The sequence below is a fragment of the Didymosphaeria variabile genome (assembly GCF_027946475.1).
Source record: "Didymosphaeria variabile strain IMI 356815 chromosome Unknown scaffold_2, whole genome shotgun sequence".
NCBI classification, from domain to species: Eukaryota; Fungi; Ascomycota; class Dothideomycetes; order Pleosporales; family Didymosphaeriaceae; genus Didymosphaeria; species Didymosphaeria variabile.
Genome location: NW_026611621.1, coordinates 723,536 through 735,796, shown reverse-complemented (window position 1 = coordinate 735,796; position 12,261 = coordinate 723,536). Strand labels below are relative to the sequence as shown.

At 53.7% G+C, this 12,261-nt stretch overlaps 5 protein-coding genes across 5 annotated transcripts; 4 read left to right on the top strand and 1 right to left on the bottom strand.

The window, feature by feature from the left end:
• Nucleotides 1–673: 673 nt before the first annotated feature.
• Nucleotides 674–2,735, top strand: MET3 (Sulfate adenylyltransferase; the record flags this gene model as incomplete). Its single annotated transcript, XM_056210738.1, has 6 exons — nucleotides 674–692; nucleotides 743–892; nucleotides 1,032–1,059; nucleotides 1,110–1,292; nucleotides 1,342–1,487; nucleotides 1,540–2,735. 6 exons carry the CDS (start codon nucleotides 674–676, stop codon nucleotides 2,733–2,735), a joined length of 1,722 nt encoding a protein of 573 aa, XP_056074211.1.
• Nucleotides 2,736–6,066: 3,331 nt separating this feature from the next.
• N0V89_001926 (uncharacterized protein) lies at nucleotides 6,067–7,132 on the top strand (the record flags this gene model as incomplete). Its single annotated transcript, XM_056210737.1, has 5 exons — nucleotides 6,067–6,146; nucleotides 6,199–6,266; nucleotides 6,325–6,358; nucleotides 6,414–6,738; nucleotides 6,788–7,132. The coding sequence occupies 5 exons, from the start codon at nucleotides 6,067–6,069 to the stop codon at nucleotides 7,130–7,132; spliced, it is 852 nt and encodes a 283-aa protein (XP_056074210.1).
• A 1,085-nt stretch (nucleotides 7,133–8,217) lies between these two features.
• On the top strand, nucleotides 8,218–9,630 carry N0V89_001925 (uncharacterized protein; the record flags this gene model as incomplete). Its single annotated transcript, XM_056210736.1, has 2 exons — nucleotides 8,218–8,621; nucleotides 8,676–9,630. 2 exons carry the CDS (start codon nucleotides 8,218–8,220, stop codon nucleotides 9,628–9,630), a joined length of 1,359 nt encoding a protein of 452 aa, XP_056074209.1.
• An 80-nt stretch (nucleotides 9,631–9,710) lies between these two features.
• Nucleotides 9,711–10,768, top strand: N0V89_001924 (uncharacterized protein; the record flags this gene model as incomplete). Its single annotated transcript, XM_056210735.1, has 2 exons — nucleotides 9,711–10,100; nucleotides 10,160–10,768. 2 exons carry the CDS (start codon nucleotides 9,711–9,713, stop codon nucleotides 10,766–10,768), a joined length of 999 nt encoding a protein of 332 aa, XP_056074208.1.
• Nucleotides 10,769–11,324: 556 nt separating this feature from the next.
• On the bottom strand, nucleotides 11,325–11,997 carry naa20 (N-alpha-acetyltransferase 20; the record flags this gene model as incomplete). The annotated part of the gene is made up of 2 exons (XM_056210734.1): nucleotides 11,325–11,731; nucleotides 11,829–11,997. The coding sequence occupies 2 exons, from the start codon at nucleotides 11,995–11,997 to the stop codon at nucleotides 11,325–11,327; spliced, it is 576 nt and encodes a 191-aa protein (XP_056074207.1).
• Between the last annotated feature and the right edge of the window lie 264 nt (nucleotides 11,998–12,261).

Sequence of the window (12,261 nt, the reverse complement as noted above, 5' to 3'; positions counted from 1 at the left end):
GGGTCACGAACATTATTGTACTCCCCACGAGATCGAGTCAGACTGATCCTGGGTTGAGTCTTTCTTTTCAAATCAGTCACTATTTGGGCGAGTGAAATCTGAAATAAAATAAAACAATTAATAGAACATACAAATCTTATGTGGTCACTTAGCGTGTGATGTGTGAGCTTCCAAGGTTTCGCCTGCCGCTGTCGCCATTCTGGAGCCAAGGACATGGATAAAGCCCAGCTCTGCCCTCCCCATGCATCCGACAATAGAATGCAAATCGCGTGCAATTGCGCAATCGACCTAAGCAATAGCCGATCCAAAGAGCAACACCGGTTGTAGCTAGTCTAGCTACGGGAGAGTGCTATGGAGAAAGCGCGCCCCCCATAGGACCACAGAGGTATATACTTCCGTCATTCGGCACCTTCCACAGCAGAAATTTCGGGGCCCTGCTTTCCACTTATTTATAAACAACGTGTTCTTCGTGTAAACACCGTGTCATCAGACTTCCAGCCGTCCTGTGAAGTTTGCGTCAACACTCACGATCTGACCGCGCGTCCAACGAACTCCACCCACGACTTTCTTCAAACGGAAGGACAGATTGCGCAATCATCCCCAGGACTCTCGTTGTTCCTACGCATTGCTATAAATCGCAGCAACTACACCTCACACTTCCACATTATTAAACATGGCCAACCCACCCCATGGTAAGCCGACGCCAGGCGCTTGACGCGCATGCAGGCACTAATGGTACCAGGCGGTGTCCTCAAGGACCTGATCGCGCGTGATGCGCCGCGGCGCAAGGAGCTCTACGACGAGGCGGAGAAGCTTCAGGCGATTGTCCTCACCGAGAGGCAATTGTGCGACTTGGAGCTTATCCTCAACGGAGGTTTCTCGCCGCTAGAAGGTGCGTTAGGATTTGGGTTTTCTAGTGGGGTTGCGGCTACTGCCCCTCGTGTTTGCTGGGTTTGCAGCCAAACATGACTCGGGGACGGATGACGGCATATCGCACCCGCTGAACACCATCACTGACTTGTCGCGAACAGGCTTCCTGAACGAGAAGGACTACAATGGGTGAGTAGCTATGGCCGTTTTGATTCGGATGTAAGCTGACCGCAGCCCAGTGTCGTCGCGGACAACCGCCTCGCAGATGGAGCTCTCTTCTCCATGCCCATCACGCTCGACGTGTCGCAACAGACGATAGACAACCTTGGTATCAAGGCGGGAGCTAGGGTTGCGCTGCGCGACTTCCGTGATGACCGCAACCTTGCTATCATCACGGTCGACGATGTCTACAGGCCGGACAAGTATGTGCTGTGGCGAACATCTACAACAAGGAAACTGACAGCTCGACAGGCAAAAGGAGGCCAAGGAGGTCTTTGGCGGCGACCCAGAGCACCCCGCCGTCAAGTATCTCTACGAGACCGTTCAGGAGTTCTACGTCGGCGGCAAGCTTGAAGCGATCGACCGGTTAGAGCACTACGACTATGTTGGTCTGCGATGTAGGTTTCTGATGAACTCCACCATAGAAAGCTTCGCTAATACTGGCAAAAGACACCCCCGCAGAACTACGCCTTCACTTCGACAAGCTTGGCTGGTCCAAGGTCGTCGCTTTCCAGACCCGTAACCCCATGCACCGCGCTCACCGTGAGCTTACCGTCCGCGCCGCCCGCGCTCGTCAAGCCAACGTCTTGATCCACCCCGTCGTCGGTCTCACCAAGCCCGGTGACATCGACCACTTCACCCGTGTCCGCGTCTACCAGGCACTTCTTCCTCGATACCCCAATGGCATGGCCGTCCTTGGTCTGCTGCCTCTCGCTATGCGTATGGGTGGTCCTCGTGAGGCCATCTGGCACGCTATCATCCGCAAGAATCACGGTGCCACTCACTTCATTGTCGGTCGTGACCACGCTGGCCCCGGAAAGAACTCCAAGGGCGAGGAGTTCTACGGTCCTTATGATGCACAATATGCGGTCGAGAAGTACAGGGATGAGCTCGGCATTGAGGTCGTGCCCTTCCAGATGATGACCTACCTCCCCGACTCGGACGAGTACAAGCCGAAGGACGAGGTCAAGGAAGGTATCCGCACCTTGGACATCTCCGGAACGGAGCTCCGCAAGCGCCTCCGAACTGGACAGGAGATCCCCGAGTGGTTCTCCTACCCAGAGGTTGTCAGAGTCCTCCGCGAATCCCACCCCCCGCGTAGCCAGCAGGGGTTCACCATCTTCCTCACCGGTCTCACCAACTCAGGCAAAGATGCCATCGCCCGCGCTCTCAACGTCACCCTCAACCAGCAAGGCGGCCGCTCCGTCTCTCTCCTCCTCGGCGAGAACGTCCGCTCCGAGCTCTCGGGCGAGCTCGGCTTCTCCCGCGAGGACCGCGACCGCAACATCGGCCGCATCGCCTTCGTTGCCTCTGAGCTCACCAAGGCCGGTGCCGCCGTCATCGCCGCGCCCATTGCGCCCTTTGAGCAGGCTCGCCAGCACGCTAGGGAGCTCGTTGAGAAGTACGGCAGCTTCTACCTGATCCACGTCGCCACGCCGCTCGAGTACGCCGAGAAGACGGACAGGCGCGGCATCTACGCCAAGGCCCGCAACGGCGAGATCAAGGGCTTCACCGGCGTCGACGACCCGTACGAGGTGCCGCAGAAGGCCGATCTCACCGTCGACATCTCGAAGAGCAACGTCCGGACGGCGGTGCACCAGATCATCCTCCTTCTCGAGGCTGAGGGTCTGCTTGAGCAGCTATAGATGTAACGTGGTCAACGTAACGTATAAGGATTGTGCTGGAGGGTTCTTAGCACACGAAATGATGGCATGACTATTGTTACTCTTTTTCTTTCTTATTCTTTCAGGATAGACTTGGTACTGGTGTGGAGATTGGCCGGCTCCCTGTAGTGGACGTCTGGATAAGGTTCATGCATTAGGGATCGCCCCGTGCGGGGATAACTTCCCGTAGGCTAGCTAGCATAAAGCGAATCTATTCGTGAGAACCTGGCTCGAATGACAGCTTTTTTGTGGTGAAGTGATATGTGGGCTGTGGGGTTGGCGAGCACGTCAGATGAGCGAAGATGGCGACATTTGGGTGGGGCGGACGAGGCGAGGCGGGGAGGGGATGGGGGTTCAGACGGGGTTGAGGGTTTGATGTGCGAAGTTGAGGGTTTGGTATGCAACGGTAGGTCTTAAGCTGTTCTTGATCCGTGAAGTTTGTAGGACTTGAACTGGCTTGGTGAGAGGCTTGACACCAAAGAAACTTGGGACAAAGTGATGTTGTGATCTGTGAAAATGCTCCTCGATGCCTGGACGTGACCATGCGAGAGACGAAGATCTCGCTCAATGTCTTGTGCGGTGGAAATGGGGTCAATTAGCGTAAGGTTGAGCGTTCTCACGAAAGGAAGCTTAGAGTGCCTTGCTGAGAGAGTTGGCAAGATGTTATGCTATATACTTGAAAAGATGCTCCTCTGTGCATGTTGGTGAAGGTGCTGATGAGGAAACTTGGGGCTGGGGACTTGTGATCACCAGATAGGCGTGCGGCTCGTTGTTCGAAGTTGAACTCTGGGAGGGGGGCAGGTATTTCGGCTGTGTTAGATGGGGGGCCTGAGTTCCTACTGTCTGCGTGTGTTATAGTGTACGAGATTTATTTTGCGAAACTCATAGAGAAGAGGTCAGAAATTGGGAGATTGGGATTGGAGAAATCACTGTTGAAACAACCATGGGGGCTCATGGGATGACTACGATGGTAGTTCGCTATTCCTATATACATGATGCTAATAGAAGTGCCTATACGAGCAACAGCGTAGCACCGTTCAGAAATCCGAATATGGATTTGCTATCCTTGAGAGTCCGTGACCAAATTCGCAACATAATTGAGATGTACAGAGGACACTACATGTTCCTAGGAGAGAGCGTGGCTACACTAGTATATGGAAGCACTTGCCGAAATGCTCCTACTACTATCCGGGTTGACGGGCCATCCGCTTAGAGGACGCGGCTGTCGCTTCTACGCCCGGTTAATCTATGAGACGTTTGTACTTGCACGAAAAAGGAAGCAGACGGGACTACACGGCTCGACATGTTTCTGCGGCGTAGGTGGTGCTAGATCTCGTATATGCTACCATTGGGGGTAGTGTATGTATGTATGGATTGGAGTGCCGTTGTTTCGTCGTACGGCTAGTGGTGAAGAGGCTTCCACTTTGATCGTAAGGCGGAAGAAGCATTTGGCTCGACACGAAATGGGCAGCCTGGACTTTGTCGATACAAGAAGAGTTCGATCGGAACAATCCTCGATAGTAGTCGTCCAGGAAGGGCAGGCATGCTCAACCTCTTGTTTGCATCGCAGTGCGGCGTAAAACATCTCACGTACGGCCGCTTGGAGATCCTGCAGCAAGATGTACGCAAGACACGGGACATCCTTAAAATCCCTAGATCCAGGTTCGTATGAATCCTTCGATTAGTATTTGTTACCCCATAGGACCCCATCTTAAGGTCTCTGGGGTACACGACTCAGAAAGTCTAGAACACGACCATTCGCTTCCAAGTCCCAACTCCGCCGCATTCGACATTTAGCGGATGGAAGAACAGTCTGGAGTTGTGTCCTCTAGCCCTCCAGAATTAGCGCGACAATATATGTTCCTTGCGAGGTCTTCATCCGTTCTGGCTGATACTCAGCGATCATTTACCCGATCCATGCACCGACCAGGATGTTGGGCTGATAGTTGCATCTTCGCGGCAAACCACGAAAGAATGCTAGGCTTGTATCTGTTCTTGGACCGCAAACTGCGAAAGGTGGATATTGGGGTAATATGTACACCCGCGCCGCCCAGGAGCTGGGTCCTGGGTAGTGGATGTTGCGGTCCGGGGGAAACACGTGGTGCTGGAGGTGTTTAAATAGCTAGATAAAGGGAGACAGTTCCCTTGCTTCGTCCAATATTGCGCCTTGCTCGAATCGAAACGCGTCTCTGCAGATCAATACATTGATACGCGTGCAACGTGAAAGATCAACGTACTTTGTCGAATCGTCCCCGAAGCGATCGTAAAACTACCGTCAAAGTCTCACCACGATCATATCCGCTAGCTTCCGAAAGACACGATGAGGTTCATCGCAATGGTAGCATTGGCCATGGCGTCCGTTGTAGTTGCCTCGCCTGCAGCGGTACGTCTTGAAGTTCGAAAAGATATGACACCAATACTGATATCTGATGCAGACGTCCTTGGAGCGCTCAATGAAGGTCAGCCGAAATGCGGAAGGGTCCACGACTCTGACACCGTGTATCGAGTGCCCTTGCACGGGCTGGTCGTCTAGCGATTGCAAATGCGTCAGTCTACTAAATTCGTTCATTGCGCTTGTAACTAACAAAAGGGTAGATTCCCAATGGGTGCTGTTGCACTTGATTCGATGTGGCGGTTGGGACTTGTGAAAATAGACAGCTTTCTTTGAATTGTACGTTACGGCTCTTGTATTTGGGTTAACGAAGTGGGAAACATTTGGAACATGCATTGAAGATCGTCCGACGAATGCCGGTTCACTACTGTCTAAGAGCTATTGTCTTTCGTTAGCATAAGGTGGATTGATGCTGTCATTGAGGCGGGTTATGTAATCGAAGAAGTCCGCAGGACCAATGTCATCGTGATAGGAATGTTGATCAAGAGCGATGCAAATAATACTGCGAAGAAAGACTGAAGTAGGGCCGACGATTGATAACCACTCGAAGTGTCAGAGGCGTAATCGCTCGGAAAGGGCAGGCGCCTTGGCGCTTCTAGAACGCGTGTGGGTGTCGTCATTCGGCGACAACCTACGCGATCGGCCAGCTCCCACCAAACACCGAACGTCGGGATGACAGTAATTCGGATGGTCGTCCCTCGAGTCCTCGTGCGTAATACGTGAGCTGTTACAGATGCAGCTGATGGCTTTCTGCTTCTCTCTTTGATTATTGTGGTCATGCGGAGGTGCAGCTGAACACTGTGTCACTTGTCTTCGCCCTGCTATCCGCCGAGATAAGCCACTGTTGACCTTGATAACTCTTTCTATATGTTAGAACTGTACATACCACACATATCGTCTTCAAGGTCGCCATAGCTCGGCATGCCTGAGGCCGACTCCGAGCTTGTCATGTTCCTTCGTGCGTTGTCGCGAATTCTGGGTTGGGCGTACTTCTTGAGCTGGTCAGTCCTGCGATGAAGTGGCTAAATACAACGAATACTGACTGCGATAAAGGTCTGCCTCATTCTATCCGCAAGCGTTCAACAACTGGAATCGAAAGTCAACTTTGGGGCTTGCAATTGGTGAGAAGACTGTGCAGACAGACTTTCCTGCTCAAAGTGGGAGCTAAGATTTCTGTAGATTTCCCTACGCTTAACATTCTCGGCTTCACCTGGTATGAACTGCAATCTATGGCTGTATCCAAGTGCTGACGAGGATTTTTCTTGTAGCTATGCGATCAACACTGCTACTTTCATGTACTCTCCGACGATACGATCACAGTATGCCTATCGCCATCCTTCCGCGCCCGAGAACACCGTGCAATTCAACGACTTTCTGTTCGCCGCACATGGCGCTTTCATGTGCGTGATACTATACAGTCAATTCTACACATGGATCTGGGGGTTCAGGGTGGGCGCGCGACAGAAGGCATCGAAGGCAGCCCTGGGCATATTCTGGGGATGCGTGTTGGCGATACTCGTCACAGTCTGCCTTGCGCAAGTGCTAGGGAAGGATTCAGGATATGACCCCAGTGGTTGGGCCTGGATTGATGTGGTGAGTCGAAGATCAGCAGTCTCCATGCTGCAATCTGACATATCACCAGATCTATGCGCTAGGCTATGTGAAAATCATCACGGTCGTGATGAAATACATTCCTCAGGCCTGGGTCAACTTCAAGCGAAAGTCGACAGACGGATGGAGCATTTATCCGATGTTGCTCGATTTCGCGGGTGGCTGGCTTTCTCTGGCACAATTGATCCTTGATTCCTCGCTCCAAAACGACTGGAGCGGGATCACTGGCAACCCAGTTAAGTTTGGCCTTGGGAACATCACAATCGTCTTTGACATCATCTTTTTCGTCCAGCACTATATACTTTATAGGCATCCTGCGAAAAGCGCTGAAGAGGAAGAAGATTGGAGCCATGAGCGAGAGGGATTGCTTGCATAGCGCCATCGGTTAGCACAGTCTCCACCGCGGTGATTGGGTTCAATAACAGCTATGCTCGATTTGCTCCGGCTGTACAGTCCTCCGCATGCTAATGAAGTGTCATGGCGCAACTATTGAGCGGAAGCTAGCAGATGGCACCCTCGACACGCGAGTCGCCCTGACGAACGACTGTTAAATGAGAATTTCGAAGCTTGTGGTCCCCCGCTTTGCCGCGTTGAATCCTTCCTGAAACCATAATGCGCACTGGCCTCCGAACATCTGAACGTTTTCGGCGACGTACGTTCTTTGCGGCATAGCGTTCGTGCTACTGAGCGTGACGCGCACGCGTTGCGGTTAGCTCAGCATCCAAACGTGATGATCGTGTCTGTGAGACAGGGATAGCGAGTCAAGCTCGTCAGGAACTCAATGTGCAGACCCTTGCATGCTCACCATGACTCTTTCGCCCATACGTACGCATGCGCTCGGTGACTGGAACCGTATGCGACCAGCACGCGGTCTTGAGCCTCCATCGTCGAGGCACACAGATCTTCACAGGGTTGGCACGGTGCATGGAACTTCCTGCGCATCACCTCTTTTGCGGCGGATCGGTGGCTCGAAATGTGCTGTTGCATTCCACCTCTCCTGGCTCGTCTTTACATCTAACACCAGGCAGCACAGCTGATCCTTCGTGCGACATCCAGAAAATCTCCCGAAGTGACCGAAGAAACTTCGTAGCTTTGCTAGCAGACGGGATCTGATCGTATCTGCGAGTAAATCGCCGGCTAAGATCCCCAACTGCACCACACAGGCGATTAGGCGATCTGGAGACCGGTTATCTCTTTTAGGGCCTTCACCTGCACGCTGCCATCATCGACCCATTGATCGCTGTGGCGCTAAACCGTGGGTCCAGGGGGGTTCCAAAAGTCTGTTTGGACGTCTTGGGCCGAGCCGGTGTCAGTTGCGACCTTTTTGGTACGGTATGTCCCATGCGTCATGATAGTACATGGATGCAGCACACTCCATCAAGTGCGGTCAACGTCCCCTCCTCCAACTGCGGGCAACCCGAACGCAGTCTCTAGACTACAGTCTCTTGGGAGCCGCCTGTCATGCCAATGTTAACGAAGAAGAAGAACAGGCTTTCAGGTCACGGCTTCTTCTCTTCCGCCCCGGTCGTGATCTCGTCGCCGACCAGTCCTGTTAAGCTTTCTCAGCCCGGCATGGGCCATTCGCTTCCGACTAATGGGGGCGGGCATGGGGGTGGAGATCGGGATAGCGCCGCAGATGACAGCATACAAGATACAAAGGCTGCCGAACCGCTCGTGGAGGATTTAGATCAGGTTCATGCCGATGAAGAACACGCGCCTGTACAACAGTTCCAGCCCCCTCTAGGCAAGACGTCTGATTACCCTCCTGGGAGACATCAATCCCCAGGCCCATCTGAAGAAGACGCTGCTGCCGCCCCTCCACCTGATTTTACACGAAGAGGCATACACATACCCACGAGAACTAGGTAAGATCGTCGCAATATCGTCATCAGATCAACACTATATTGACACTTTTATAGTAGCAATACTGCCACACTCAAGAGACGTTTCTTCCGCTCTTCAAGTCTACCTCCAACTGAAGCTCCAACTCGAAGTGCCAGTCCTGGTCTCACTCCAATGCCTGCAACAATTGACTCTGCGTCAATGCGCGAAAGAAGCTTGCGCAGCTCAGGTGACTCCATTCAATCCTACGACACGCAAGCTTCATCTATCGCAACAAACCAATTAGGTCCCTTACAAACCAAAGGCCCACTGGAGGATCATGACCGGTTATCCCCCCTCCTTGAAGATGATCCCCAGTCCTACGAGCTCGTCGCCCCAACTGAGAACCATACCAAAAGCTTCAATTTGGAAACCCGCTCCGAGCAACTATTTTCCAGAGAGCACTTGCAAGCCATCTTTCGCGATACCCCTTCCCTCCTCCGATTCACTGCCTTCCTCAGCACAGCGCGGCCTAAATCTGTCCCCATATTGATCTATTACCTTGACGCGCTCAAAGCAATGCGAGCGATACAGTACGCAAATGCCGTAGCCGAAGCCCTGGAGCCCATTGACGGGCAAGAATTCACCGACCACCCGCCGCGATCCACGCTCAATGCGGTCCTCGAGGACAAAGCGCAGCAAGCTTTCGATATCCTTGTGCGGGAGGAGCTCCCCGCGTTCATCACCCACGTCTTCATCCAGCTCGTCAGTGTCAGCGTGCAGAAGCGCGTAACGGGTAATCTACCTCCCATATTGCGCGAAGCGAGCGAGGGTCTGGCTGAGGTGTTCTGCGTGACTGATCCCTCGAGATCGGACAACCCTATTATTTTCGCGTCGGAAGAGTTCCACCGTACAACCCAGTATGGTGTTAACTTCGCCATTGGCAGGAACTGCCGCTTTCTTCAAGGCCCGATGACGAATCGCGCCAGCGTGACGCGCCTTCACAACGCCGTCTCCGAGGGCAAGGAAGTCAGCGAGGTGTTTCTGAACTAGTACGTCTTCCTCTCGATCCTCTTCTTTTTTTTTGTCTTACAGACCTGATTGCGTTCAGTCGCCGTGACGGCTCTCCCTTCATGAACCTCCTCATGATGGCTCCGCTCCTCGATTCCCGCGGTAACCTCCGCTACTTTATCGGCGCGCAAGTCGACGTCTCAGGCCTCGTGAAGGACTGCACCGACCTCGACGCGTTCAGGCACATGCTTGATATCAAAGATGGCCGTGAGCCGCCTGACGAGGCGAAAGACGAGTTCCAGCAGTTGAGCGAGATGTTCAACATCCAGGAGCTGGACACGGTAAGGCGGCACGGCGGGAACATGCACAGAGAGACACTTGAAGAGGATGATAACATGAGCACGAGGGGTGGAAATCAGCCACCGCGGCCGAGGGTGTTGATCAAAGATATGACGAGCTACGAGGCGCCCAGTCCAGGCTTGTCTTCGAAGAGCGAGGGCAAGTTGCAGGGCGTGTATAAACATGTACAGTGGTATTGCACTTGTATCTGCACTTTACTGACGCAGCGTAGTACTTGCTCATCCGACCGGCGCCCTCGCTGCGCATCCTTTTCGTATCGCCGTCCCTTCGCGTCCCGGGCATTCTCCAGTCTCGCTTCTTAGATCGCATAGGAGGCAACACGCGCGTGCGCAACTCCGTCGCCGAAGCCCTGACCGACAGCTCGCGCGGTGTCACCGCGAAGATTCGCTGGCTCACCACCGCAACCGCGAACCTCGACGAAGGCTCACACGAAGAAGGTCGTCCTCGATGGATCCATTGCACGCCGCTGCTCGGGCAATCCGGCGCGGTGGGCGTCTGGATGGTCGTCCTCGTGGACGATGAGAAACAGCTTGGTCCAGCGCGGCGCTTCAGGCAGGCGCCACCGATACCACATGATGTGAGGAGACCACAACAGCCACAACGTCTTAAACAAATGTCGCCCGATCCCATGGGTTTTGGCACAGATAGCGAAGGAGAGCGCGAGCGCAGAGCACCGACACCGATGTATTCGATGGGCCATATGACCGGCAGCTTCCCGCGGCATATCAACAGGAATGGAGGTCCGAGCCAAGGTCCGAGCCGGCCGGAGAGTCTGAGCGACCAACGAGCAGAACCCAGTATTGCCTCTTTCGCATTGTGAAGCGCCGGCGCGCATATAAACGACACTGACATTCGTCAGGGAGCAGCAATGACAGCGCGGTAGCGGCATCGGATCGCAATCCGTGGCCCGTTCGAGGCAGTAGTATGGGAAAGCCAATGATCATACAACGCGAGTTCCTGGACGTGACGCAGGCGGGGCGTACAGAGAGATCGCGATCGCGTACTGCGTCCATCTCTTCGAGCATATTGACGCAGGATTTCGCTCCTGTTGTGCCGAGGCGGAGGGATTCATCGGGCGCAAGGGAGCAGGACGGAGGATCGTTTTTCTTGGGTTGACGGTATTCGGATGGTATGGATACTTCGGTGTAGTTTTATATCCTGTGCATTTCTTTGGGCGGTGGGTAATGTGGATCTATGAATCATTGTGTCAATAGGAGACCAGAAGGCGCGAAATGGGAGGGAGCTAGAGATGACTCACGTATGCAGCATGTCAATAACTTCTCCAAACTTTTATCCCTTCATGCCAACGTGGAGGATCAGCATGCGAGATTCTTCGCATCCTTCCCAGAGAAAATCTTCAAGTTCCTACCTTAACCTTACCACACATCCTGCGGTAACACCTCAAACTTCTCCCCATTCTCCCTCACATGGGCCCTATCCTTATCCCTACTCAGCGGCATCCGCATATCCAGCGCATCCTCGCCATCATTGTAGTAATCCTTGACCTTGCGATACACACTATACCCCATCTTGTGGTAGAGCTGCTTCCCCACGACATTGCTCTCCCTTACGAAAAGATCGACGAACCACGCGTTGGCGGCATCGCATGCCTTGGCCAGACTGTCCGACAGCGCAGTCGCGTGTCCGAGGCGGCGGGCGCGCGGGGAGACGGTGAGGGCGGTGATGTGGCCGTGCCAGGGGAGGTAATTTGGGTCGGGATTTGTGTGCGGCGAGTAGGGGTGGACTGCGGGTGGGAAGGGGGAGGATTCGAGTTTGCCGAGGACTGGAGATGGCGGTGTTAGCTTTCACTGCTGCTGATGGGAAGAGACGCATTGGGAAAGAAGGAAGGGGGAGATGGGGTATGAGGTAGATAGACGCACTGTATCCTTCGATCTCGCCGTCGATGCCTTCAATTACGCGGCATAGGTCGGGCCATTTGGTCAGGTATTCGAGGTAGAAGCCGATGTTGTAGGTTTCGGTGAAGGGGTCGAGGTTGGTCGTTGTTATGCGTAGGAGATCGGACGTGCGCATCGCGCGGATGGTCGACATAGCGGCGGTAAATGACGGTGTGGTGTCTAGCTCCGGAAGAAGACAAGAGAGCGTGGGGGTAGATAGCAGTGTAGTCCTCGAAGGAGAATTTGGTGTTGACAACATTTGGTGGGGCAGCGCGGGAGTCTCAGCCTCGCCTAAACCTACCCTCCACTAACTTCACCCGGCTTCGCTTGCATCGAGATCGTTCACTTTCATGCACCAATGTGTGGCAATTTTCGATGATAACGCTTGCTCGATTAAGTAATTCGGGTCGATTTCGCT